A 25,706-nucleotide genomic window follows, 5' to 3' on the forward strand; every position below is an offset into this window, starting at 1 on the left:
AACCAAAAATTAACCACAGAACACTATACCAAAAAGTAACCACAGAAAACTATACCGTATAGTGTTCTGTGGTTACTTTTTGGTTGGCCAACGGTTTACGTTGTACTGCGCACCCCCCCTCCCCACACCCAGACACACACACAGCGCGCCTCTTGTGACACAAGAGATTTAGAAGCACGACACTGCAGCGCTGCAATAAAACACACTCAGATCTTCTTTTTGTAGCCGATACTACATAAAAAATAACTTAAAATAACGCAGTAACGCATCATGTAGTAACGGTAACTGAGTTACTGAATATAAAAAATAACGCGTTAGATTACTAGTTACCGCCGAAACTAACGGCGTTACACTGGTCGAGGCGGCCGATTGGAGCTGTGGCCGCAAGGTGGTTGGTGCCTGTCGTGGCGGTAATCCTAGAACCCGCTGGTGGACCCAGCGGTAAGGGATGCCGTCAAGCTGAAGAAAGAGTCCTATCAGGCTCTTTTGGCTCATAGGACTCCGGAAGCAGCGGACAGGTACCGATAGGCCAAGCAGTGTGCGGCTTCAGCGGTCGCGAAGGCAACAACTCGGACATGGGAGGAGTTCGGGGAAGCCATGGAAAACGACTTCCGGACGGCTTCGAAGCGATTCTGGACCACCATCCGACGCCTCAGGAAGGGAAAGCAGTGCAATGTCAACACCGTGTATGGTGGGGATGGTGTTCTGCTGACCTCGACTGCGGATGTTGTGGATCGGTGGAGGGAATACTTCGAAGACCTCCTCAATCCTACCAGCACGTCTTCCTATGAGGAAGCATGGCCTGGGGAATCTGTGGTGGGCTCTCCTATTTCTGGGGCTGAGGTTGACGAGGTAGTTAAAAAGCTCCTTGGTGGCAAGGCCCCAGGGGTGGATGAGATCCGCCCAGAGTTCCTTAAGGCTGTGGGGCTGTCTTGTTTGACAAGATTCTGCAACATCGCGTGGACATCGGGGACGGTACCTCTGGATTGGCAGATCGGGGTGGTGGTTCCTCTCTTTCAGAAGGGGAACCGGAGGGTGTGTTCCAACTATCGTGGGATTACACTCCTCAGCCTTCCCGGTAAGGTCTATTCAGGTGCACTGGAGAGGAGGCTACGCCGGATAGTCGAACCTCGGATTCAGGAGGAACAGTGTGGTTTTCGTCCTGGTCGTGGAACTGTGGACCAGCTCTATACTCTCGGCAGGGTCCTTAAGGGTGCATGGGAGTTTGCCCAACCAGTCCACATGTGCTTTGTGGACTTGGAGAAGGCATTCGACCGTGTACCCCGGAAGTCCTGTGGGGAGTGCTCAGAGAGTATGGGGTAACGGACTGTCTTATTGTGGCGGTCCGCACCCTGTATAATCAGTGTCAGAGCTTGGTCCGCATTGCCGGCAGTAAGTCGGACCCGTTTCCAGTGAGGGTTGGACTCCGCCAAGGCTGCCCTTTGTAACCGATTCTGTTCATAACCTTTATGGACAGAATTTCTAGGCACAGTCAGGGCGTTGAGGGTATCTGGTTTGGTCGCTGCAGGATTAGGTCTCTGCTATTTGCAGATGATGTGGTCCTGATGGCTTCATCCGGTCAAGATCTTCAGCTCTCACTGGATCGGTTCACAGCCGAGTGTGAAGCGACTGGGATGGGAATCAGCACCTACAAGTCCGAGTCCATGGTTCTCGCCCGGAAAAGGGTGGAGTGCCATCTCCGGGTTGGGGAGGGGATCTTTCCCCAAGTGGAGGAGTTCAAGTACCTCGGAGTCTTGTTCACGAGTGAGGGAAGAGTAGATCGTGAGATCGACAGGCGGATCGGTGCGGCGTCTTCAGGAATGCGGACCCTGTATCGATCCGTTGTGTTAATGAAGGAGCTGAGCCGGAAGGCAAAGCTCTCGATTTACCGGTCGATCTTTGTTCCCATCCTCACCTATGGTCATGAGCTTTGGGTTATGACCGAAAGGACAAGATCACGGGTACAAGCGGCCGAAATTAGTTTCCTCCGCTGGGTGGCGGGGCTCTCCCTTAGAGATAGGGTGAGAAGCTCTGTCATCCAGGAGGAGCTCAAAGTAAAGCCGCAGCTCCTCCACATCGAGAGGAGCTAGATGAGGTGGTTCGGGCATCTGGTCAGGATGCCACCCGAACGCCTCCCGAGGGAGGTGTTTCGGGCACGTCCGACTGGTAGGAGGCCACGGGGAAGACCCAGGACACGTTGGGAAGATTATCTCTCCCGGCTGGCCTGGGAACGCCTCGGGATCCCCCGGGAGGAGCTGGACGAAGTGGCTGGGAAGAGGGAAGTCTGGGCCTCCCTGCTTAGGCTGCTGCCCCCGCGACCCGACCTCGGATAAGCAGAAGAAGATGGATGGATGGATGGAAAAGTAAAATATTTATGTGCTGCATTATTAGATAAGATTAAGGTTTAAAATATTTTTTTAAATATATCATATTTATATTTGTTGCATTATTAGATAATATTAAGGTTTAAAAAGATTTAAAAAATAATATATTTGTTGCATGATTAGATAATATTAAGGTTTAAAAGATTTAAAAAAACAAAACAAGTATATTGTTGCAATATTAGATTAAGGTTTATATTTTAAAATGTAATATTTATATTTGTTGCTTTATTAGATTATATTAAGGGTTAAAATATTTCAAAAGTATAATATTTATATATACACATATATATATATATATATATATATATATATATATATATATATATACATATATTTAATATATATATATATATATATATATATATATATATATATATATATATATATATATATATATATATATATATGTATACATATATTAGAAATATATTTTTTAAGGATACATTTTTGGATTAATAGCATTTATTAACTAATACATTTTTGGATTAATAGCATTTATTAACTACTATTGATAATATTATTTGAAATGTTTTTTTGGGGTTTTCCTTTTTTTTAGTATTGTATTAGTATGTATACTCAGTTGCTTTGTAAAGTATTGTAAAGCTGTGATTGGATTTAATGGGTTGATTAAATTATTTGTGTTTTTATGCTTTGGCAGTGGATCGGCCCTGGGAAACATCCATCATCATGACCCTTGGGCTCCAGCTCTTCCAGTGGGCGCTGTCGTCCAGCAGGGGGGCGTGTGCAGCCTTGAATGGTCACTGGGTGACGAGTGGCTGGCGAGTGGGTCCCCTGATGGCCTCCTGCACGTTTGGGATGACATCATGGGCCTCGCAGGGTCACATCAGCCAGTCGCCACAATGCAGCAACCAAGCGCTGTCAAGGTGATGGCGTCCATCAAAACAGTGTACAGGAAGAGTGAATGTGCGTAATGTCGTAAAATATTGCGTTCATTCTTAGGCAATGGGATGGTGTCCATGGCAGAGAAAGATGATTGCCACAGGTGGAGGATGGAAAGACGGGAAGCTTCGGATTTGGGACACGGAGTCAGCGACTTGTGTGACTTCTGCAGACAGCAACTCCCAGGTGCTCTAAAGTTGACCCAAGCACTGAGCGCTGTGAAAAATACCCCGCAGACTTTTTGTGTTGTGACTCCGACTTCAGATCTGCTGTCTTCGCTGGACAGACGCCACCAGACGCCTGTTCACGGGGCACGGGCGCCCCCATCACAGTGCCATCTGCTGGGAGTGGGACTTATCTTCACTTAGGCCAAGACGTCACCTAGCTGGTAAAAAATAACACATATTTTGTTGAATATGAGTGTTAATGTTGTCTGTCTATCTGTGTTGGCCCTGTGATGAGGTGGCGACTTGTCCAGGGTGTACCCCGCCTTCCGCCCGAATGCAGCTGAGATTGGCTCCAGCACCCCCCGCGACCCCGAACGGGACAAGCGGTAGAAAATGGATGGATGGATGGATGGATGTTTGATTCTCAAAAGTAAACTTGCATGCTTCCTCCCCAAAGGGATATAGTATTTCTGAAGTACCGCCCTTAAAAAGCCCCCAAAAATAATTTCTAATAAAAATAATTAAGAACTATATTTTGGCTTTATTATTGTAAAATGTACTTTTTTTTTTGCACTTTTAGTGTCTTAAAATTAGATGTATTTTGTTTGGATTGGTAAAAATATTTTAAAAATTGTGTTTACAAAAATCAAACAAAATATTAGTCGTTTGAATAAAAGAATAATGAATAAAAGAACACTGCGAATAGCAATCCACAGAACAATTGAAGAGACAATATAAATACAACACAAAAAGGACAAACAAATGAATTTAGTATCAATAATAATAATAACATCAATAACAGTGATTAAAAATATTAAACAACAACAAACAAAAACACTAAATGGTCCCTAGTGTGTGAATAGTGTCTGTCTATCTGTGTTGGCCCTGTGATGAGGGGGCCAGGGTGTACCCCGCCTTCCGCCCAAATGCAGCTGAGATAGGCTCCAGCAACCCCCGCGACCCGAGAGGGACAAGCGGTAGAAATAGGATGGATGGAACAACAAACAAATAAACACTGTAGTTATTTTTATTATCGTTACGCAAGTTAAAAAAAGTTGTATCGTCTTTAAAATTCCCTTTTCTTTCGTAATATTCAGACTTTATTGTGAGAAAAAAAATCAGATTTCACATTTTTATAACTTTTGTCTTGTAAAATTATTATTTTTACACATTACCTTTGACCCTTGTTAAATACTAACTTTAATTTCAAATTGTAGCTTGTAGTATTTCAACTTTATTCATGTAAAACGTGGGGAAAAAAATGTTGCAATATGAAAACGTTATTCTTACCTAATACTGTGACTTGATTCTCTCCTAAATTATCATGTTTAGCAACTTTATACTCATAACATTCTTTATTTACCTGTAAAATTTACATTTCCCCCCTGCAAAAATTAATTACAATTTTTGGGGAAATGTTTATATTTTTCTCTTCTTCATTCTTGTAAAACGACAAGATTTGCTGATGTTATTTCCAGCTTGCCAGTAATCCTCCTCATATCAAACCACAACCAACCCTGCAGGCACAAGACATTGAAACAACGTTGAGAACTTGTTGAATTAGGTCCTGACGTAGAGCAACTCAAACCTGACGTTGAAACAACATGATTTTTGACAACGTTTAATCAATGTTGGGTTCTGACGTTGATTTGACCTTTGAAATTTGGTCATTTCCAACAAATATTCTACAACACAAATACAACGTTGAAACAACATGCTTTTTGACTAGGTTTATACAATGTCAGGTTCTGACGTTAATTTGACCATTGAAATTTGGTCATTTCCCAACCAATATTCTACAGCATAAATACAACGTTGAAACAAGATGCTTTTTTACGACGTTTAATCAATGTCAGGTTGTGACGGTGATTTGACCGTTGAAATTTGGTCATTTCGCAACCAATATTCTACAACTCAAATACAACATTGAAACAACATGCTTTTTTACCACGTGTATTCAATGTCAGGTTGTGATGTTGATTTGACCATTGAATTCTGGTCATTTCCCAAACAATATTCTACAACACAAATACAACGTTTAAACAACATGCATTTTTGACCACGTTTAATCAATGTTGGGTTGTGACATTGATTTGACCATTGAAATTTGGTCATTTCCCAAACAATATTCTACAACACAAATACAACGTTGAAACAACATGCTTTTTGACGTTTATTCAATGTCAGGTTGTGACGTTAATTTGACCATTGAAATTTGGTCATTTCCCAACCAATATTCTACAACACAAATACAATGTTGAAACAACATGCTTTTTGACAACGTTTAATCAATGTCGGGTTTTGATGTTGATTTGAAATTTGAAATTGAAATTTGGTAATTTCCCAACAAATATTCTACAACACAAATACAACGTTAAAACAACATGCTTTTTTAACAACGTTTAATTAATGTTGGGTTCTGACGTTGATTTGACCTTTGAAATTTGGTCATTTCCCAACCAATAGTTTACAACATAAATACAACGTTGAAACAACATGCTTTTTGACGACGTTTAATCAATGTTGGGTTGTGACGTTGATTTGACCATTGAAATTTGGTCATTTTCCAACCAATATTCTACAATACAAATACAACGTTGAAACAGCATGCTTTTTGACGACGTTTAATCAATGTCGGGTTCTGACGTTGATTTGACCATTGAATTTGGTCATTTCCCAACCAATACTCTACAACATAAATACAACGTTGAAACAACATGCTTTTTGACGTTTATTCAATGTCAGGTTGTGACGTTGATTTGACCATTGAATTTTGGTCATTTCCCAACGAACAACAAATACAATTTTTTTGCAACGTTTAGAAGTCAGTTTTAAAAAACATCTATGTGTAATCAACCTTGTATTAATGTCTTGTGCCTGCTTAACAGCTGCCGATGACCTCATCATTAAGATATTTTCTTCCTTTTTGGGGGCCGACTTGCTCGCATCACCAAGGCTGCAGCAAACATTTGTGATAAGGTCGCATTTTTGTGTTGTGCCAAAGATACCCGTAGATCACCTTGAACTGCTATCATTTAGCACATGTTGTGCATGAAATGTCAAATATCAAATGTAATTTTGCCAGGTCATTCAAACCGTATCTTGCACGTGGCTGCAAACCCTGATGCTTGCCAGCTGTTTACTGTCGGAGCGGACCAATGCTTTAACGTCTGGGACGTCTGATTTCCACCGTGTGGTCTCCACTTTGTGAGAACCTCTCACTAACACACACTTCCTGTTGCTTTACTCAACCATCTCAACTTGCAAAGCACTTTCTTTTCTTCTGAGGGTGGCAAAGAAATACAATGAAAATGGTGCCATACTTAAATATCTTGAACTTATGTTTATTTTTTGTCTGTATTGTCTGTATATTTAATTTTGACTCTTTAAAAATCCCAAATAAATTCCAACTTCTGCACCCAACTTGTATTTTATATTTAAATCATTGATGTTGTACCCTGGAAAAAGAAGAGTTCCAATTAATCACTGAGGGCCCACACACCCTTATAGAGGGTCAAATGGGACAAAAATAACTGAATAAATACATATTTACATAATGACTTAAATGTGTCATTTATTAATTATGTTTGGAATTGAAAACATAAATGTGTGTCATTAATTTATTTTATGTAAAAATACATTTATTTTAATATTTTAATTATGTAATTGTTACTAATGTTTGATTTAATTTTGTCATTATTTCAAAATTCAAATAATTATTCCAATATTTAATGAAGTGTTAAACTATTTAATTATGTTCTGATTTAATTAATTTAATAATTTATTATTAATTACCTATAATTGGAAATAAATATATAGATGTGTTAATAAATGTGTCAATTGATTTAATGTAAAAGTACATTTAATTATTTTGACATTGAATTATCTAATCACATTAATATATTATTGATTTGATTATTTCACGATTCAATTAATTATTCCAATATTTAATGAAGTGTTTAATCATTTAATTTATTTTTGATGTCATGATAGAATTATAAAATTATTTATTTTATGATTTAATTGTTTCATAATTTCATTTATATGAATGTTTAATTATGATTGAAATTAAATATATAGATGTGTTATTAAACATGTCACTTGATTTAATGTAAAAAAAATTAAATTTTGTTATTTTAATATTTAATCTAATCATTGAATTATTGATTTAATTATTTCATGGTTTTGATTATTTTACGATTCAATTATTTCAATGAAGTGTTCATTTAAATAATTATCGATGTCATAATTTCATAATTTTTTTTATGATTTAATTGATTATTTCATGATTTAAATTATTTTATTAATTAAAATTAGAATAGGTTTTTTATTACATGTTCTATTAATTTATTTAATGTAAAAGTCTATTCAGTATTTATGCAATTAGGTAATTATTTTAATATTCAATCAGGTACTTAATTATTTAGTTAAATATTGATTTCCTTATGTCATCCATCCATCCATCCGTTTCCTACCGCTAGTCTCGTTCGGGGTGGCGGGGGGTGCTGCAGTCTATCTCAGCTGCATTCGGGCAGAAGGCGGTGTACACCCTGGACGAGTCGCCACCTCATCGCAGGGCCAACACAGATAGACAGACAACATTCACACATATATTAGTTAAATATTTCATGGTTTATATAATAATTTCACATTTTACATACCTATTTCATGGTTCATTTAATTATTTTATGATTCTGTGCGCTGACGACACACGGTTCATGAATTAATTCAAGAAATCCTTAAACTAATAAATAAATCAATATCTATTTAAATAATTTAATGCACTTTTACATTAAATACATTTCACATTTAAAACACATTTATGTATTTCTTTCTGGTTTTAATCAATTTCTGACACATTTACGTTATTATTTCAAGATGTATTTATTTATTGACCCTCCATGTGCACAATTAATAGGATATTCAACAGGGTATTCATTCCTCTTGAGGTTGTTTTATTGCACGTCATGCTTTCTTGTTTAATTTGAACAACCCTTGTGCATCGTATCGGTTTCAACATACTCACGACTTTGGAGGTGGTGAGTGACGAGAAATGTCTCACATGAGAGCTACAAAACCACAAGACAAGTTTCGGAAGGAAAAACGTGTGGTGAAGACATTCTTTTGAAAAGTAGAACAAAGCCAGAAAGAAAGAGAGGATTTTACAAATTATTTAGCTTACTTTAAACAAAATTATTAAACATTTCTGCCAATAAGCTTAAATTTAGGACAGGTCATCCCACACATGCCTTTCATTTGATGTTTTATGTTACTCCCACAGTAATAATTATAGTATATTTGCACCACAATCATTTTTTTCACCTTGTGTAGGCTATTTAACAGTTTTATTAAAGCCTAGAATGTTGACTACTGATACTATGCTTTACCTACAACACAACATTTTGTCTTTATGTAAAAACATTTACAAAACCCAAAACCAGTGAAGTTGGCACGTTGTGTAAATGGTAAATAAAAACAGAATACAATGATTTGCAAATCCTTTTCAACATATATTCACTTGAATAGACTGCAAAGACAAGATATTTAATGTTCGAACTGGTAAACTTTGTTATTTTTTGCAAATATCAGCTTATTTGGAATTTGATACTTGCAACATGTTTCAAAAAATCTGGCACAAGTGGCAAAAAAGACTGAGAAAGTTGAATAATGCTCATCAAACACCTATTTGGAACATCCACAGGTCCATCCATCCATCCATCTTCTTCCGCTTATCCGAGGTCGGGTTGCGGGGGCAACAGCCTAAGCAGGGAAGCCCAGACTTCCCTCTCCCCAGCCACATCGTCCAGCTCCTCCCAGGGGATCCCAAGGCGTTCCCAGGCCAGCCGGGAGAGAGAGTCTTCCCAACGTGTCCTGGGTCTTCCCCGTGGCCTCCTACCGGTTGAACGTGCCCCAAACACCTACCTAGGGAGGCGTTCGGGTGGCATCCTGACCAAATGCCCGAACCACCTCATCTGGCTCCTCTCGATGTGGAGGAGCAGCGGCTTTACTTTGAGCTCCTCCCGGTTTACAGAGCTTCTCACCCTATCTCTAAGGGAGAGGCCCGCCACCCGGTGGAGGAAGCTCATTTCGGTGAATTGAGAGCTTTGCCTTCCGGCTCAGCTCCTTCTTCACCACAACGGATCGATACAGCATCCGCATTACTGAAGACGCCGCACCGATCCGCCTGTCGATCTCGTGAACAAGACTCCGAGGTACTTGAACTCCTCCACTTGGGGCAAGATCTCCACCCTTTTGAGGGTGAGAACCATGGACTCAGACTTGGAGGTGCTGATTCCCATCCCAGTCGCTTCACACTCGGCTGCGAACCTATCCAGTGAGAGCTGAAGATCTTGGCCAGATGAAGCCATCAGGACCACATCATCTGCAAAAAGCAGAGTCCTAATCCTGCAACCACCAAACCAGATACTCTCAACGCCCTGACTGCGCCTAGTATTTCTGTCCATAAAAGTTATGAACATAATCAGTGACAAAGGGCAGCCTTGGTGGAGTCCAACCCTCACTGGAAACGGGTCCGACTTACTGCCGGCAATGCGGACCAAGCTCTGACACTGATCATACAGGGAGCGGACCGCCACAATCACCCCATACTGTCTGAGCACTCCCCACAGGACTTCCCAGGGTACACGGTCGAATGCCTTCTCCAAGTCCATAAAGCACATGTAGACTGGTTGGGCAAACTCCCATGCACCCTCAAGGACCCTGCCGAGAGTATAGAGCTGGTCCAAAATTCCACGACCAGGACGAATACCACACTGTTCCTCCTGAATCCGAGGTTCGACTATCCGGCGTAGCCTCCTCTCCAGTACACCTGAATAGACCTTACCGGGAAGGCTGAGGAGTGTGATCCCACAATAGTTGGAACACACCCTCCGGTTCCCCTTCTGAAAGAGAGGAACCACCACCCCGATCTGCCAATCCAGAGGTACCGGCCCCGATGTCCACGCGATGTTGCAGAATTTTGTCAACCAAGACAGCCCCACAGCCTTAAGGAACTCTGGGCGAATCTCATCCACCCCTGGGGCCTTGCCACCAAGGAGCTTTTTAACTACCTCGGCAACCTCATCCCCAGAAATAGGAGAGCCCACCACAGATTCCCCAGGCACTGCTTCCTCATAGGAAGACGTGTTGGTAGGTTTGAGGAGGTCTTCGAAGTATTCCCTCCACCGATCCACAACATCCGCAGTCGAGGTCAGCAGAACACCATCTCCACCATACATGGTGTTGACATTGCACTGCTTCCCCTTCCTGAGGCGACGGATGGTGGTCCAGAATCGTTTCGAAGCCGTCTGGAAGTCGTTTTCCATGGCTTTCCCGAACTACTCCCATGTTCGAGTTTTTGCCTGCGTGACCGCTGAAGCCGCACACTGCTTGGCCTGTCGGTACCTGTCTGCTGCCTCCGGAGTCCTATGAGCCAAAAGAACCCGATAGGACTCTTTCTTCAGCTTGACGGCATCCCTCACCGCTGGTGGACAGCGGGTTCTAGGATTACCGCCACGACAGGCACCAACCACCTTGCGGCCACAGCTCCAATCGGCCGCCTCGACAATAGAGGTATGGAACATCGTCCACTCAGACTCAATGTCCAGCGCCTCCCTCTGGGCATGTTCAAAGTTCCTCCAGAGGCGGGAATTGAAACTCTCTCTGACAGGAGACTCTGCCAGGCGTTCCCAGCAGACCCTCACAATGCGTATGGCCTGCCAGGTCTGTCTGGCATCCTCCTGCACCATCGCAGCCAACTCACCACCAGGTGGTGATCGGTAGAAAGCTCCGCCCCTCTCTTCACCCGAGTGTCCCAAACATGAGACCGCAAATCCGATGACACAAATACAAAGTCAATCATGGAACTGCGGCCTAGGGTGTCCTGGTGCCAAGTGCACATATGGACACCCTTATGTTTGAACATGGTGTTTGTTATAGACAATCTGTGACGAGCACAAAAGTCCAATAACAAAACACCACTCAGGTTCAGATCCGGGCAGCCATTCTTCCCAATCACGCCTCTCCAGGTTTCACTGTCGTTGCCAATATGAGCGTTGAAGTCCCCCAGTAGAAGAGGGAATCACCCGGGGGAGCACTCTCCAGTGCTCCCTCGAGTGAATCCAAAAAGGGTGGGTACTCTGAGCTGCCGTTTGGCGCGTAAGCGCAAACAACAGTCAGGACCTGTCCCCCCACCCGAAGGCGGAGGGAAGCTACCCTCTCGTCCACTGGGTTGAACTCCAACGTGCAGGCTTTGAGCCGGGGGGGGCAACAAGAATTGCTACCCCAGCCCGTCGCCTCTCACTGCTGGCAAAGCCAGAGTGGAAGAGAGTCCAGCCCCTCTCGAGAGAACTGGTTCCAGAGCCCTTGCTGTGCGTCGAAGTGAGTCCGACTATATCTAGCCGGAACTTCTCCACCTTGCGCACTAGCTCAGGCTCCTTCCCCCCCAGCGAGGTGACGTTCCAAGTCCCAAGAGCTAGCTTATGTAGCCGAGGATCGGACCGCTATGTGCCCTGCCTTCGGCTGCCGACCAGTTCACATTGCACCCGACCTCTATGGCCCCTACAGTAGGGGCGGATTAAGAAATTTTGGCCCCCTGGGCCTGACATGGTCTTGGCCCCTCAACCCCGCGCGTGCACGCGCACACACACGCACGCACTATGCAAGAAATACTGTATACTGTGAACAGACATGCACACTGTACTGTACAGAAGAGTGCACATACTGCACACACACTATTAGGTATACCACACAGACAAGCACAGGTTTCACACAGACACAGGTAGGGGGAGGGGATAAATGGCCTAAAAATAAAAATTTTGGAAAATGATTACGCCCACTTCTGTGATGGTGCATTGGGTCATTTGAGAGATATTATGTATTGGAAGTTGGTACCTATCATGGAATAAACCCCCCACCCCACCCAAAAAACTAAATTGGACATGATTTTTGCCCCCTTTTCCTCCCTTCTATCATTAAAAATAAAATAATATCTTAGGAAAACACTTTGGCATAACGGCAGCTGTGCAGCAAATTGAGGCTCAAAGTCTGTATCTATTTTGTGGGAAAGCTTGAGGAGGAGAAGGAGAAAAGTAAAATGATAACACATGCATCGGAGAGCACCACAAATAAAGGTGTAGGCCAGTTCATGGTACAAGGGCTGCATGCAGGTCAAGATAGCCCATTTCCTCTGCCTGTCTTACCCATTCACCGAGAGACCACTGAGGACATAGAAATGCAAGTGGATATGGGGTTCGAAATACTGGCGTCGGTCAGAGGAGTCAATGTGGAGGATGTTTATAAACTTGTAGATGCACATATGACTGACAGCACAGAGCACAACAAAGGCTTTTCAAAGCTGTTGGCAGAGATGAACAACTTGGAAAAACCAGCAGGGCAGATCTTTTGTGGCACCCACACTACACTGGGCTTCAGCAGTGCCATGAATAAAGTGATGCGGTTGGCGGAGGCCGATATGAAGATGGAGCAAGTGCTACAGAGTTTCATGGTGGATCTGGATGTAGACAGCAAGAATGCTATAGTGGCTGGACAGGCACTGGACATGTCCTGAACTCAGTGTCAGACGTGGCTGCCGAATACTTGGATGAAGTGAAGCAGCTGACAGATCTCATGCTGCCCCATCTGAAGACTGTCCTGGCCAGGCAGAGGATGGACTATGGGATGGATGAGGAGACCTTCCCAATGGACCCTGTCAGTGAACAGGCTAGTAACATTGATGGCACCCCTGTGCACAACATTGGGATGGAGAGACAATGTGGCAAGGTGGACTACAGACTGAAGAAGTTGGGCACACTGAACGCAGTCAATAGGTCAATAATTTTACAGAAGAGCCAGGAGCTTCAGACGTTTCAAGGCAGCAGCACAAGCAAAAAGAGAGGTTGAACTCAACTGGAGTAAACTCATGAAGGCAAAATTCGAGAGTTGGGCTGACGAGAAACAAGAGATGGCTCAAAGACAGGAGAAGAAGAGACTAGACATGCTGGACACACTGAAATCTTTTGGTGGCCCCTTCACGATAGTGGGGAAGTTGAAAAGTTCCTTGTTGATGAAAGTCTGAACAAGAATGCAAAGCTGCAGAGAATGAAGCTTGAGGTTCAGTTTGCCAGAGAAAGCACCAAGCTTCTGCCTAAAGTCAATCCTATCTTCAGAATCCAGGTGACAGACAGTTCCCAGAAATGGCGAAAGTGCTATTCTCCCAGTCATAATGGATACTTAGAATTTTATGGTGGTGGTAAGTATTCATGAAAACAGGTAGCCTAACATTAGTGAATGGGTGAATTCTGGAAATAACAACCTAAAAATCTTACACAGTGCACCTTTAAGCAAGGGGTTTCTTTCGTGCTTTCAATTTCGCAAAATCATCCACCACATCATTGAAGTCCAACTCACTCTCAATTGCCATTAGAGATAACGCATTTAATCTTTTCTGAGTCATTCTTGTGCGCAGCTCATTTTTGACTCTTGACAAAAGAGAGAATGAGCGTTCTCCCTCACAGTTACTGACCGGTAGAGTGAGAAAAATCTGTAGCGCAATGTATGTATTAGGAAACGTAGGCTGTAGTCCAAAATGTATTATTGTTTTGAGCAGTCCTGAAGGGGTCCTCTCCTCATCAGTGTTGTTGAGCTGTATAAAAGATTTGAACTGTATAAGCTCCTGTCCAAGACTTTCATTGAGGTCAGATGAGTATGATTCAGTGAGAATCTTGGCCTTGTGAAGGACTGAAGCATTGGACTCTGTATCCAAAGAGAAAAGGACACTGAACAAATTGTTCAGATGTTTGTAGGCCTCCAGACGGTGATTAAGGCTTGAACTCAGTTGATCAATAGCGGCAATAAATGTCTCTATTTGAAACAGTTGCCTTCCCTCAAGCACAACATCTGGGGATGCTGATTCATCAGCAAACTTTTTACGTTTCTTCGTCCGTTCAGCCCTGTAAGATGGGGTGCCACCCAACATGTTTAAGGCTTTCTGCTCAAAATGATCAAATAGATCTCTTTGGGAGAGAACAAAGGTGCGCAGAGATTCCAGCAATCTAACTGCTGTACCAAGGTCCATGTCTGCTTTTTGAAGTTGCAGACTTGTGGCCTGAAATCTGGACAGAACAGTGTCCCAAAAGACTGCCATGAAGGCCATCTCAAGTGAATCCAGCTTCCGCACTAGACTGTCAGCTTCAGTTTGTGTGTCTCGTTTCTCTGTGTCATCAGTGGAAATACCCTGTAGTGCTGCTCTTATTTTACTGTAGTTCTGCCACAGTGCTTTGGTAGATTCTGCACGGCAACTCCAATGCGTGTTGGATAAAGCTTTAAGTGTGAGATCTATGTTGGAATTGCCAAATACCCTGTCCCATCGGTGTGTGGATGCAGTTGTGAAGTTGTAAATAGACTGAATCAAGTCAAAATACTTAGAGACTTCATTTCCACATCTGTCAATGGTGTTGACTCCCACCAAATTCAAAGAGTGAGCTGCACATGGAATATAGTGTATTAATGGGTTGCTTTTCTTTAAGTGAGCCTGCAACCCATTATACCTCCCTGACATGTTGCTGGCATTATCATAAGCCTGCCCCCTGCAATTTGACAGCTCTAACCCTAGATTTTCCAACACAGACATGACACAGTTAGCCAAACTTTCACCTGTATGGCTAGTAATGGGCTCAAAACCCACAAAGCGTTCAACAACACTGCCCTCTTTGCTAACAAAACGGAATATGAATGTCAATTGGTCCACATGAGATAAATCTGGGGATGAATCCACAATGATAGAGTAGTATTTGCTTGCTTGCAGTTCATCTGCTATAGCCTGTTTGGTTTTTGCACCCATCAATTCAATGAATTCCTCACAAATGGTGGAGGACAGATATGAGGTATTACCTCGACCCATCTGCCCAAACTTTCTGATGTGATCCTTTAGAAAGGGATCAAATTCAGCCAGGACCTCCAGAATACCAAGGTAGTTCCCATTGAGAGGAGACCCTAACGATTCATTTTTACCCCTAAATGCAAGGCCCCTTTCTGCAAGGAATTTAATGACTGCAACAACTCTTTGTAACACCTGCCTCCAATAGCTGCTCTCTGCCTGAAACTGTTTGAACAGGTCTGCATCAACTGTGGCACCTGTGGCGCGGTTCAAGACTGCTTGCATGCAGGTTATGTGCTCAGCACTTCGCTCATGTTCACCAAATCTTTCTGAGTGTTTCCAATCACAATAGCCTGTCACAAAAGAATGCGTTTTTGGGGAAAACAGTTTGCATGCAAAGCAGTAAACATTACCAGTAGAGGGAGAGTACATCATCCACTCTCTTTGTACTCGTTGTCCATTGGGCAGGTGTGAAGTAAAATGTTCATTGTTTAGGCATCGGGTTTTGCCTCCTAGCCCACTGTCCCTCACAGAAGCTGGATAATGGCTGTGACGGTTGTGAAATGATTTTGCACCTCTTTGAATAAGAACTTCCTTCATTGACTCAGTGAGGGTATCAGCCCATTTAGCGGGATCACTAGGTAGAGTTGTCACTGTAGATGGTGTTGAAGAAAGATTCAACTCATTTTCTATGCTGTCCAGAGGTGCAGTGACCTCACATTCATCCGAGCAACTGGCTACTGCTGAGTTGGTTGAATCATTAGCATCCGAAGCATTTGGTTCAGTGCGTACACTTGTAGTGGTCTCAGGATCTTGGGAGCTACATGCTAGCTCAGGTGCATTGCTAACCTTAGCTGAATTTGCAGTAGCATTTATAGAATTGCTTTCAGCAGATGTCTTTGTACTGAAGAAGCTGGAGATATTTGGAACACTCTCAAGTAAAACTGATTCCTTTTTTTTCTTTTCTTGCTGAATTTTTTTTCTAGCTCCTCCACTTAGACGTTTATGATCCATTTTTCCCTTCTTTCTGTGCACATTGGCTCTTTGCCTATCACAACAGCTTAACCAACTATGTGTGTGTGTGTGTGTGTGTGTGTGTGTGTGTGTGTGTGTGTGTGTGTGTGTGTGTGTGTGTGTGTGTGTGTGTGTGTGTGTGTGTGTGTGTGTGTGTGTGTGTGAGTGATGCAATTTTCAAAACTAGCAATCTAGCATTAACAGTCAAAAGCAGAAATCAGCTGATTTCTATAAGAACTGATAACAGATTTCCAATCAATGCTAAACTCAGACAGCGAAAGTCACTAGATGACGTTTTGAGTCGCCAGTCATGTATGGCCAAAAGTCTCTAAATCGAATGCCAACGTTGCTTAATCGCCAACACACTGGGACTCACTGAAGGACTGACAGTGAATAAAAAAAGATGATTAAGATAATTGTGTACTTTTCTCTTCTGATATTTTCACTAAGGACCCCAAGCTATCTGCATGCAGCAACAATGTCTGACAGACAGGAGAGCGGAGTGGTCAGTGATGAATGGCAAGGGAACAGACTGATTTGTACTGAGGAGAAAGAGAGAGCCAATTACAGTGAAATAAATTCCAAAAGAGCCAAGTGACTAGCTGAAGGCAGGGACAAATGCCTTGGAGTGACCAACAAGAGTGCAAAGTACCAAATGGCAAAATGTGGGAAGACCAACAGGCAGATCTGCTTTTACCACTTATCTTCACAACCAAAAAGTCGCTAAATTATGTTTTCAGTCGCTAGCCAGGTATGGCCAAAAGACGCGAAATCTAGCGGTAAAGTCGCTCAATCACACTGACAGTGAAACAAATAATTTTTAAAAAGATAGTAATCGTACAATGTCTTGTACTTTTGTCTTCTTTCTTAATATTTCTCAAAGGACACCAAAATGTCGCTATCTGCAGGCAGCTTGCTAGCTATGATGGCAGCAACAATGTACCTTAGAGTGACTGACCAACAAGAGCTCAAAGTACCTAATGGCAAAATGTGGAGAGACAGACACAATAAATTGCATTAAGATGAAGAGAACTGTTGCTATTATTAATTTTAACAACAACCAGAAAGTCGCTAAATGTCACCAGCCAGGTATGGCCAAAAGTCGCTTAATTGGCCACACACAGTAACAGAGAAACAAACAAACAAACAAAAAAGATCATAAAGATAATAGTTGTACAACTTTGTGTACTTTTGTCTACTTTCTAAATATTTTCACAAAGGACACCAAAATGTTGCTATCTGCAGGCAGCTTGCTGGCTATGATGGCAGCAACGATGTCTGCCAGACAGGAGAGAGTGGTCAGTGACGATCGAATCGAGAAAATGACAAAATGGGTCAAAGACCAAAAAGTTATTAACTGACAGCAGTGACAAATGTCAGACTGTAAACTTTTTTGAAAGAAAAGGACAAAATGGGAAGATGCTGATAATAACAGCAAAATGGAAAATATAAGAATTTCCAAGTAATGCTCAACTCAAGTGTGTGTGTGTCGTGTGTGTGTGCGCGTTAAACTTCTTGTGGAATGATTTCAAATTATCTCTGAGTCTGAACTGAGGGAAAGGAAACCAAATTTTGAGCAGTCACTCACGAGTTCAAAGTACCAAATGAGGAGATTCTAAAAGAACAGACCGGTTTATGAAAGACTCGATGGGGGAGGGGCACAGCTAAGAATACTTGAGTGAGATTCTGTGATCCAAATTCGAGATAGAGCTTTTTGATAATGATAATTTGTCAGAGTAAGGTTGTGTAATCAAAATTTGAGAATGAGCTTTGCCAATCAATCAAGAATATTTGCATTAAGTTCTGTGATCAAAATTCAGAAACAACCTTTAATAATTGATAAAGAATATGTGAGTGAGGTTGTGTGATACAATTTGAGAATTAGCTTTGATAATAATGATTGAGAGCCTCTGGCCCTCTGTGGCCACGGGGCCAAGTTGGCCTGGCCCCTTGGGGCCTCTGACCCTCTATGGATCGGGGCCAAGTTGGCATGACCCCTCTGGGCCTCTGGCCCTCTATGGATCGTGGCCGCGGGGCCAAGTTGGCCTGACCCCTTGGGGCCTCAGGCCCTCTGTGGGTCGCGGCCGCGGGGCCAAGTTGACCTGGCCCGTTGGGGCCTCTTACCCTCTATGGATCGTGGCCGCGGGGCCAAGTTGACCTGGCCCCTTGGGGCCTCTGGCCTTCTGTGGGTCGCAGCCGCGGGGCCAAGTTGGCCTGGCCCTTTGGGGCCTATGACCCTCTGTGGGTCGTGGCCGCGGGGCCAAGTTGACCTGGCCCCTTGGGGCCTCTGACCGTCTATGGATCATGGCCGCGGGGCCATGTTGGCCTGGCCCCTTGGGGCCTCTGGCCCTCTGTGGGTCGCGGCCGCGGGGCCAAGTTGACCTGGCCCCTTGGGGCCTCTGACCCTCTATGGATCATGGCCGCGGGGCCAAGTTGGCCTGGCCCCTTGGGGCCTAAGATTATTATTTTTGCAAAAGTAGTTTCGCATGCGTCGCGGCCGCGGGGCCAAGTTGGCCTGGCCCCTTGGGGCCTCTGGCCCCCTGGGCCTGGGCCCGGTAGGCCCGTTCATTAATCCACCTATGCCCCTACTATGGGTGGTGAGCCCATTGGAAGGGGGACCCACGTTGCCTCTTCGGGCTCTGCCTGGCTGTGTTTTGCTATCAGCTAACTCATTCCCCACAACTCCTACATGAGCAGGAACCCAAAGAAATGTTACCACACCTCCCGCCTTATTTATTCTGTATATTGCCTGCACTATTTCATAAACTAGATCTTGTCTTGTTTCTGATGCGATGTTTTTAATGCTGATCAATGCACTGCTGGAGTCCGAGCACACGACTGCTTGTCTTGCTTTATTTTCCTCTATCCAGTTAACTGCCATATAAATTGCAACCACTTCCCCCGTAAGAGCAGATAACTTATCGCTGATTCTTTTATTTAATACTATGTTTCCTTGTGGGATAACTGCTGCAGCTCTAAGTAGACAAAAGTATTGGGACACTTAGGACTAGTTACTTATATTTTTTGATGCATCTGTGTATATTATGATGTTGTCTAAAAACGTTTCCTCAATCCATTGTTCAATCTGGTAACTATTTAAATTTATTTTCTTTAATAATTGCATGTTTACCTTTGGGTTTCCATACATCCACGGTGGTATTGCAGGGATTGGTACTGTAGGGCTAACTTTAATATTGTCAATTTGAGCTTTATTACATATGTCACCTATTATCCACCCAAAACTATTCTTTTTGTTTTTCTCTTTTTCTTGGCAATTTAGTAGCACTTGATGAGTCGGATGTCCTTGTTTGGACCCTTTTAAGTTTGCCCAATAAACTGCTGACAATTGATCTCTCCTCATATCTAAAGGTTTTTCATTCATTTCTATTTGTAATGCTGCAACTGGGGTTGATTTTGTAGCTCCACAACATAACCTTAAAGCCTGTGATTGAATCCTGTCTATTTTTCCAAGCAATGTTTTTGAAGCAGATTGGTAAATTATGCATCCATAATCAATAACAGATCGAATTAAAGTGATATATATTGCTTTCAGTGTCTGCCTATCAGCCCCCCAATCTTTACCCCTCAAAGCCCTCATTATATTTAACACCTTTTTACTTTTCTCCACTATTTTGCTGATGTGGGTTGACCAGTTAATATTTTTATCAAACCATATTCCCAAATATTTAAATACTTGTACCTCTTCTATATTTTCTCCATAGAGTTGAATTTGAAGCTTATTTTGTACTTTCCTCTTTGTAAAATTTATGACTTTTGTCTTTCCAACAGAGAATCTTAAACCCCAAGCCGTTCCCCATTCTTGAACATTCTTTACCGCTTTTTGAATCTTCTTTTCTATATGATTAGTATTTTTATCTCTCTTCCACATCACTCCATCATCAGCAAACAGTGCCACCTCCACTAATCCTTCCACTTCACTAAAAACTTCATTTATCATTATCGAAAATAGAACTGGACTTATTATACTCCCTTGCAGGGGCCCCTTTTTCCACTTCATATTCTCTACTATATTCATTCTCTATTTTTACTAATATTGTTCTGCTTGTTAAGAAGTCTTTTATCCATCTATACATTTTCCCTCTAATCCCAATTGTATTTAGCTTTATCAGCAACCCCTGTTTCCACAGCATATCATAAGCTTTCTCTATGTCAAAGAATACTGCACTGCTGGGTCCTTTGTGCTTCTTGCTTTGCGAAATCCACTTTGGTAGTTTTTTATTATTTCTTTTGACTCTAAATAATATACTATTCTTTCATTAATCATTTTTTCCATTACTTTGCCTAAATTTGAGGTCAATGCTATTGGTCTATAATTACCTGCCTCTTCCGGATCTTTCCCTGGTTTGCATATTGGAATTATTACAGCTTCTTTCCACTCAGCTGGTAATTTTCCTTCTTCATATATCCTATTATATAATTTCAAAACCACTTCTTTGCCGATGCTACCTAATTTTTTTATCATCTGATAACTCACCTGATCTTTTCCTGGTGTCATATTTTTAACCTTTTTCAATATTCGAACCATTTCATTCAAAGAAAATGTCATATCTATAGTGTTGGTAAAGCTATTATCATCATTGTCTTCCAACATTTCCCCAATATTTAAACTAATTGTTTCTTCTCTCTTTTGTTTCTCTACATTTCTCAAATTATCATTACTGTACACTTTAACAAATGTTTTTGCTAAAAGTTCTGCTTTTTCTTTATTTTCTACCACACACCGTGTCCCATCTTTCATCACATGATTTTTATGTTCACTTCTGATCCCTGACATGTTCTTTATCATTCCCCACACTTGGCCTAAAGGAGTATTTCTATTTAGTGATTCACAAAATGTTTTCCAGTAGTGTTTCCTTGTTTTTTTAATAATGTACCTTTCTTTAGCTTGGTGTCTTTTATATTGGATCATATCTTGGAAATGATGTGTTCTTCTCAATATTCTAAATGCTCTATTCCGTTCTTTTATTGCGTCTGTGCATGCTTGTGTCCACCACGGCACTATCTTCCTTCTTTTCCCTACTACTCCTTGGTATGCTCTGTTTGGCTGCTTCCATTATGCACTTTGTAATATCTTTATTTAGTTGTTCAATATCCACTTCCTTTAATGTCATGTCTGTATTTTCCCTAAATTGTCCCCAGTCATCGTGACTATACTTCCATCTTCCTTCTATCTTAGTGCTTTCTGTCCTTTGGTTTATGTTTATGTGAATGAAGATTGGATAGTGATCACTTCCTATAGTGCTGTCTTTATTTACTTACCACTTTACCTTTCCTGCTAACCCTTGTGACACTAGTGTTAAATCTATTGCTGTTTCTTTACCCGTAACTACATCTAACCTTGTTCCCGACCCATCATTCACACACACCAGTTCTTTTTCCTCCAACAATGCTTCCAATGTTTCCCCATTCCAGTCATCCCTTTCACCCCACACTGTGCTATGTGCGTTAAAGTCACCACACCAAATGATATTTCCACTCCAGTGCTCCACTATTGTTTCTAGTTGATGAATTTGTAATTTCTTGCATGGATTATAGAAATTTAGCACCTTGTACCTTTCTTTATTATTCCATATTTCTACCCCTATTATTTCTAGTTCTCGTTTTACTTTTAATATTGTATAATTCATGTCTTCTTTAATAAATATGGCACATCCTCCTCCTTGCCCATCATCCCTATCCTTACGTATTGTTATATATCCTTTTATTATAAATTTCAATTTTGGCTTCAGCCATGTTTCTTGAATACATAATATATGTGGTTTAGTTTTCATATTATTAATATATCCCTTTAGTACCTGTCCGTTTGCTATTAAACTTCTGGCATTCCACTGAACAATTAACATGACGTTGGGTTGTGGTAACATGACTCCGTCTCGTCTACTCTCTGTAGTTCACCTTGTACCTGTTCCCAAGATAGTTCTTTTAAATTTAAAAACTTTGCTGCTGCTTTAACGATTATTTTGATCTTCTCAGTTTTATTTCTTGCCTGTCCGTACAGTTTATTACGTATGCTAGGAACACAACTAGTTTGTCCATGGAAAGTCCTGTATTTGCTGCCTTGTGTTTTTTATTACTTGAACTATTCTCACTTCTATCTAGTTCTGAACTATTCTCACTTCTATCTTGTTCTGCACTTTCTTGATTTCTTACTTTAGCTGCCTCTGCGTATGTAATATTTCTTTCTACTCTGATTTGCTGTACTTCTGTTGCCTGTTTCCTAATAATACATCCCCTATACGCTGCTGTGTGATTCCCCCCACAGTTACAAAATTTGACCTGTCCATTGTCTCCACATTGTCCATATTCATGCTCCCCTCCACACCTTCCACATCTCAACTTAGCATGGCACACACTGGCTATGTGCCCATAGCGTTGGCCCTTGAAACAGCGTACTGGGGGTGGGACGTAAGCTCTAACGTAAAAGCTTATAAACCCTATCATAATTCTTTGCGGGAGGACTTCCTCGAAAAACTGTACTGGCACAGATTCGCTCTCTGTTTTTTCTCCATTTCTAAATGCCATCATTCTCGTCATCATTTTGACAGTACCCCCTTGTATTTGTCTTTTCAATTCTTCTAAATTTTCACCTCTTGGGATTCCTGTCACTACTCCTCTTGCCCCCTTTCGTTCTCCCACTTCGATTTTTTCCTTTATTATCTTGTTGCACAGCTTTTGCAACCGCATTGCTTTATTCTTTTGCTCTCCATTTTTACATTTCATCAAAAGTCGTCCCTAAGCACCTATCTCCACCTCTCCGATGTCCTTCTTTAACCCCTTAACCAGTGTCATCAAACTTATGTCATTCATGTCTTGACCTGATTCAAATGTATATGATCTTTTCTACTTCTTCATCTTCTTCATGAACTCTTTTAGCACTTGATTTTCCTTCATGCCCTCCACTCCCCTTCTTTCCTCTCTCCCCTCTAGTCCTATCCACGTCCATACCTTCCTCATACATCCCGTCACTATCTCCTTCCATCTCGATCCAGTCACAAAATAGTTCATGTACAACCGCCAAGAAGATTTAGATACTCTCACTTGTTAGCCACCGCTCCTTGGTTTACTTCCGCCTTCCTCCGCCGACTCAACCTACCAACCACCGCACTTACGTCTGGGTTAGTTCCTTACCTACATTCCACCTGGCAGGTGACTTGAATCACCGCTGATGAGCACGCCAGTAACTTACACATCTGTGAAGGCACCATTAATGCTGAAAGGTACATACAGGTTTTGGAGCAACATATGTTGCCATCCAAGCAACGTCTTTTTCATGGACGCCCCTGCTTATTTCAGCGAGACAATGCCAAGCCACATTCTGCACATGTTACAACAGCGTGGCTTCATATTAAGAGTGCGGGCACTAGACTGGCCTGCCTGTAGTCCAGACCTGTCTCCCATTGAAAATGTGTGACGCATTATGAAGCCTAAAATACCACAACACTGTTAAACAACTTAAGCTGTACATCAAGCAAGAATGTGAAAGAATTCCACCTGAAAAACTTCAAAAATTTGTCTCCTCAGTTCCCAAATGTTTACTGTGTTGTTAAAAGGAAAGGCCATGTACCACAGTGGTAAAAATGCCCCTTTGCCAACTTTTTTGCAATGTGTTGCTGCCATTAAATTCTCAGTAAATGATTATTTGCAAAAAAAAAATTAGTTTCTCAGTTCGAACATTAAATATCTTGTCTTTGCAGTCTATTCAATTGAATATAAGTTGAAAAGGATTTGCAAATAATTGTATTCTGTTTTTATTTACGAATTACAGAACGTGCCAACTTCACTTGTTTTGGGTTTTGTGTATATATATATATATATATATATATATATATATATATATATATATATATATATATATATATATATATATATATATATATATTTTTTTTATATATATGTTTTTTTCTAATAAAAATTCCTATAAATATTAAGTTTAAAAAAAAGGGGGCAAGTGAAAAAGCAAGTTCCAAACAACCTTCGCGGGGTGCCGTGAGGTGTCGGGGGAAAGGGGCAGTGGCATAATAGCATCTTTAGTCTTAGTAAATAACTACCTTGACACATACAGTTGAATAAATGAATATTTACTTCAAGGGTGTCACAGTCTCTGTCTGTGTCTATGTGTTTGTCTCTGTGTGTGTTTTTGGGAGAGTGGGTGTGGGTTGGGCGGAGGCTTGGCTCCAGCGCTCAGCCTGGCACAGCTGATCCCAGCACCCTAATCACTCACCTGCCTGCCATCAACTCATCACCTACAGCCGACAAATGTTTGAACTTGAGTCGGCGCAATCGCTAGATCGTTCACTGTTCTACATGTGGTAACACTTCTAGCCAGTTTGTCCTAGAATTCTAGCATTATTTTTATAATCTTGCTGATCTGCTATTTGTGTGTTTTTTGCTCCTCATCTTACCCCTGTTTTCCTCTGATTTCAGTTCCCTACCTGCAGTGTGTGCCTGCTGGCCTCAGCCTGCTAGCCTCAGTCTGCTCTCCTGGACCGCAAAGCCAAGGACTACAAGCTCCCTCCTTTCCCTCTGTTTTTTTTTCAATAATAACCCTTGAACTTTAATTCTGCCCGTCGTTTCTGCATTTGGGTCCACCAGTTTTACCAACCGTGACAAAGGGGACGTGAAACAACTTTGTCTCCTAGAAAATCTAACTGTGAGCAAGTTCCAAACAGCCCGTTTTATTGCATTGCTTCTTAGGCTATGTCTACACTAAGTCGTTTAACACCATAACTAATAATTATTTAGCCTAAGCCCCGCTTCAGCCACACTAAACTATCGTTTAAGGTCCCCCTCAGATAATTTAAGTAAGTGCGCCGTGTATTTCTTGAATGTCTGGCTCTTAGCTTTGTATGGACTCATTGATCGTTTACAAACTGAGTTCCGAGAGGATGTGACGCCAGAAAGACCGCGCCCCACACAGGAAGTGACGCCAGAAAGACCACGCCACAGCCAGCTTCCTAATAAAGCGGTTTCGGATCTCTGAGCTAACCATTGGAACTATGAGGGCGAATCATCCAGACATACCGTGTTTCTCCTTCAGTCTGTACAGACGCTTGTGGAAATTACACATGAATACCTTAAGAGAAAGTGATTGCAGCTATTTGGGATACAACACTTCTCAGACAGCAAGAGAACTTTCAAATGTCCAGGTCAGCTGTGATTCTACTTACCGAAAAACTTTGTCCATTTGTCGAAGGAGAGATGACGAGAATGCGGGCTCCCATGGATGTGATAAAAAAGATAGCGTGTGCTTTGTATTACCTGGCCGTCGAGGGAAGACTACAAATGTTTTTGGACTGGCAAAGCAGACTATCAGTTATTGTCCGCCATGTATGTCGCGGACTCAAC

At 42.0% G+C, this 25,706-nt stretch overlaps 1 protein-coding gene across 2 annotated transcripts; it reads left to right on the forward strand.

Moving 5' to 3' along the window:
• The first annotated feature begins 2,260 nt into the window (after positions 1-2,260).
• Positions 2,261-25,706, forward strand: LOC140676610 (cell division cycle protein 20 homolog B-like). Of its 2 annotated transcripts, none has more exons than XM_072912753.1 (5): positions 2,261-2,363; positions 3,043-3,268; positions 3,345-3,470; positions 3,549-3,672; positions 24,786-25,706. In XM_072912753.1, the coding sequence occupies exons 1-5, from the start codon at positions 2,344-2,346 to the stop codon at positions 24,917-24,919; spliced, it is 630 nt and encodes a 209-aa protein (XP_072768854.1). In that variant the 5' UTR covers positions 2,261-2,343; the 3' UTR covers positions 24,920-25,706. The 2 variants fall into 2 exon arrangements, with proteins under 2 accessions (XP_072768854.1, XP_072768855.1); XM_072912754.1 differs by lacking the exon at positions 24,786-25,706 and adding an exon at positions 6,537-6,762.

Source organism: Nerophis lumbriciformis, unplaced genomic scaffold, assembly GCF_033978685.3.
Source record: "Nerophis lumbriciformis unplaced genomic scaffold, RoL_Nlum_v2.1 HiC_scaffold_170, whole genome shotgun sequence".
NCBI lineage: Eukaryota > Metazoa > Chordata > Actinopteri > Syngnathiformes > Syngnathidae > Nerophis > Nerophis lumbriciformis.

Coding starts and splice junctions, on each gene's coding strand:
- LOC140676610 (XM_072912753.1), top strand. CDS start 2,344: ATGGATGGATGGATGGAAAA. Junction 3,471..3,548: donor CTGCAGACAGCAACTCCCAG/GTGCTCTAAAGT, acceptor CTCCGACTTCAG/ATCTGCTGTCTTCGCTGGAC. Junction 3,673..24,785: donor GCCAAGACGTCACCTAGCTG/GTAAAAAATAAC, acceptor CTCTGATTTCAG/TTCCCTACCTGCAGTGTGTG.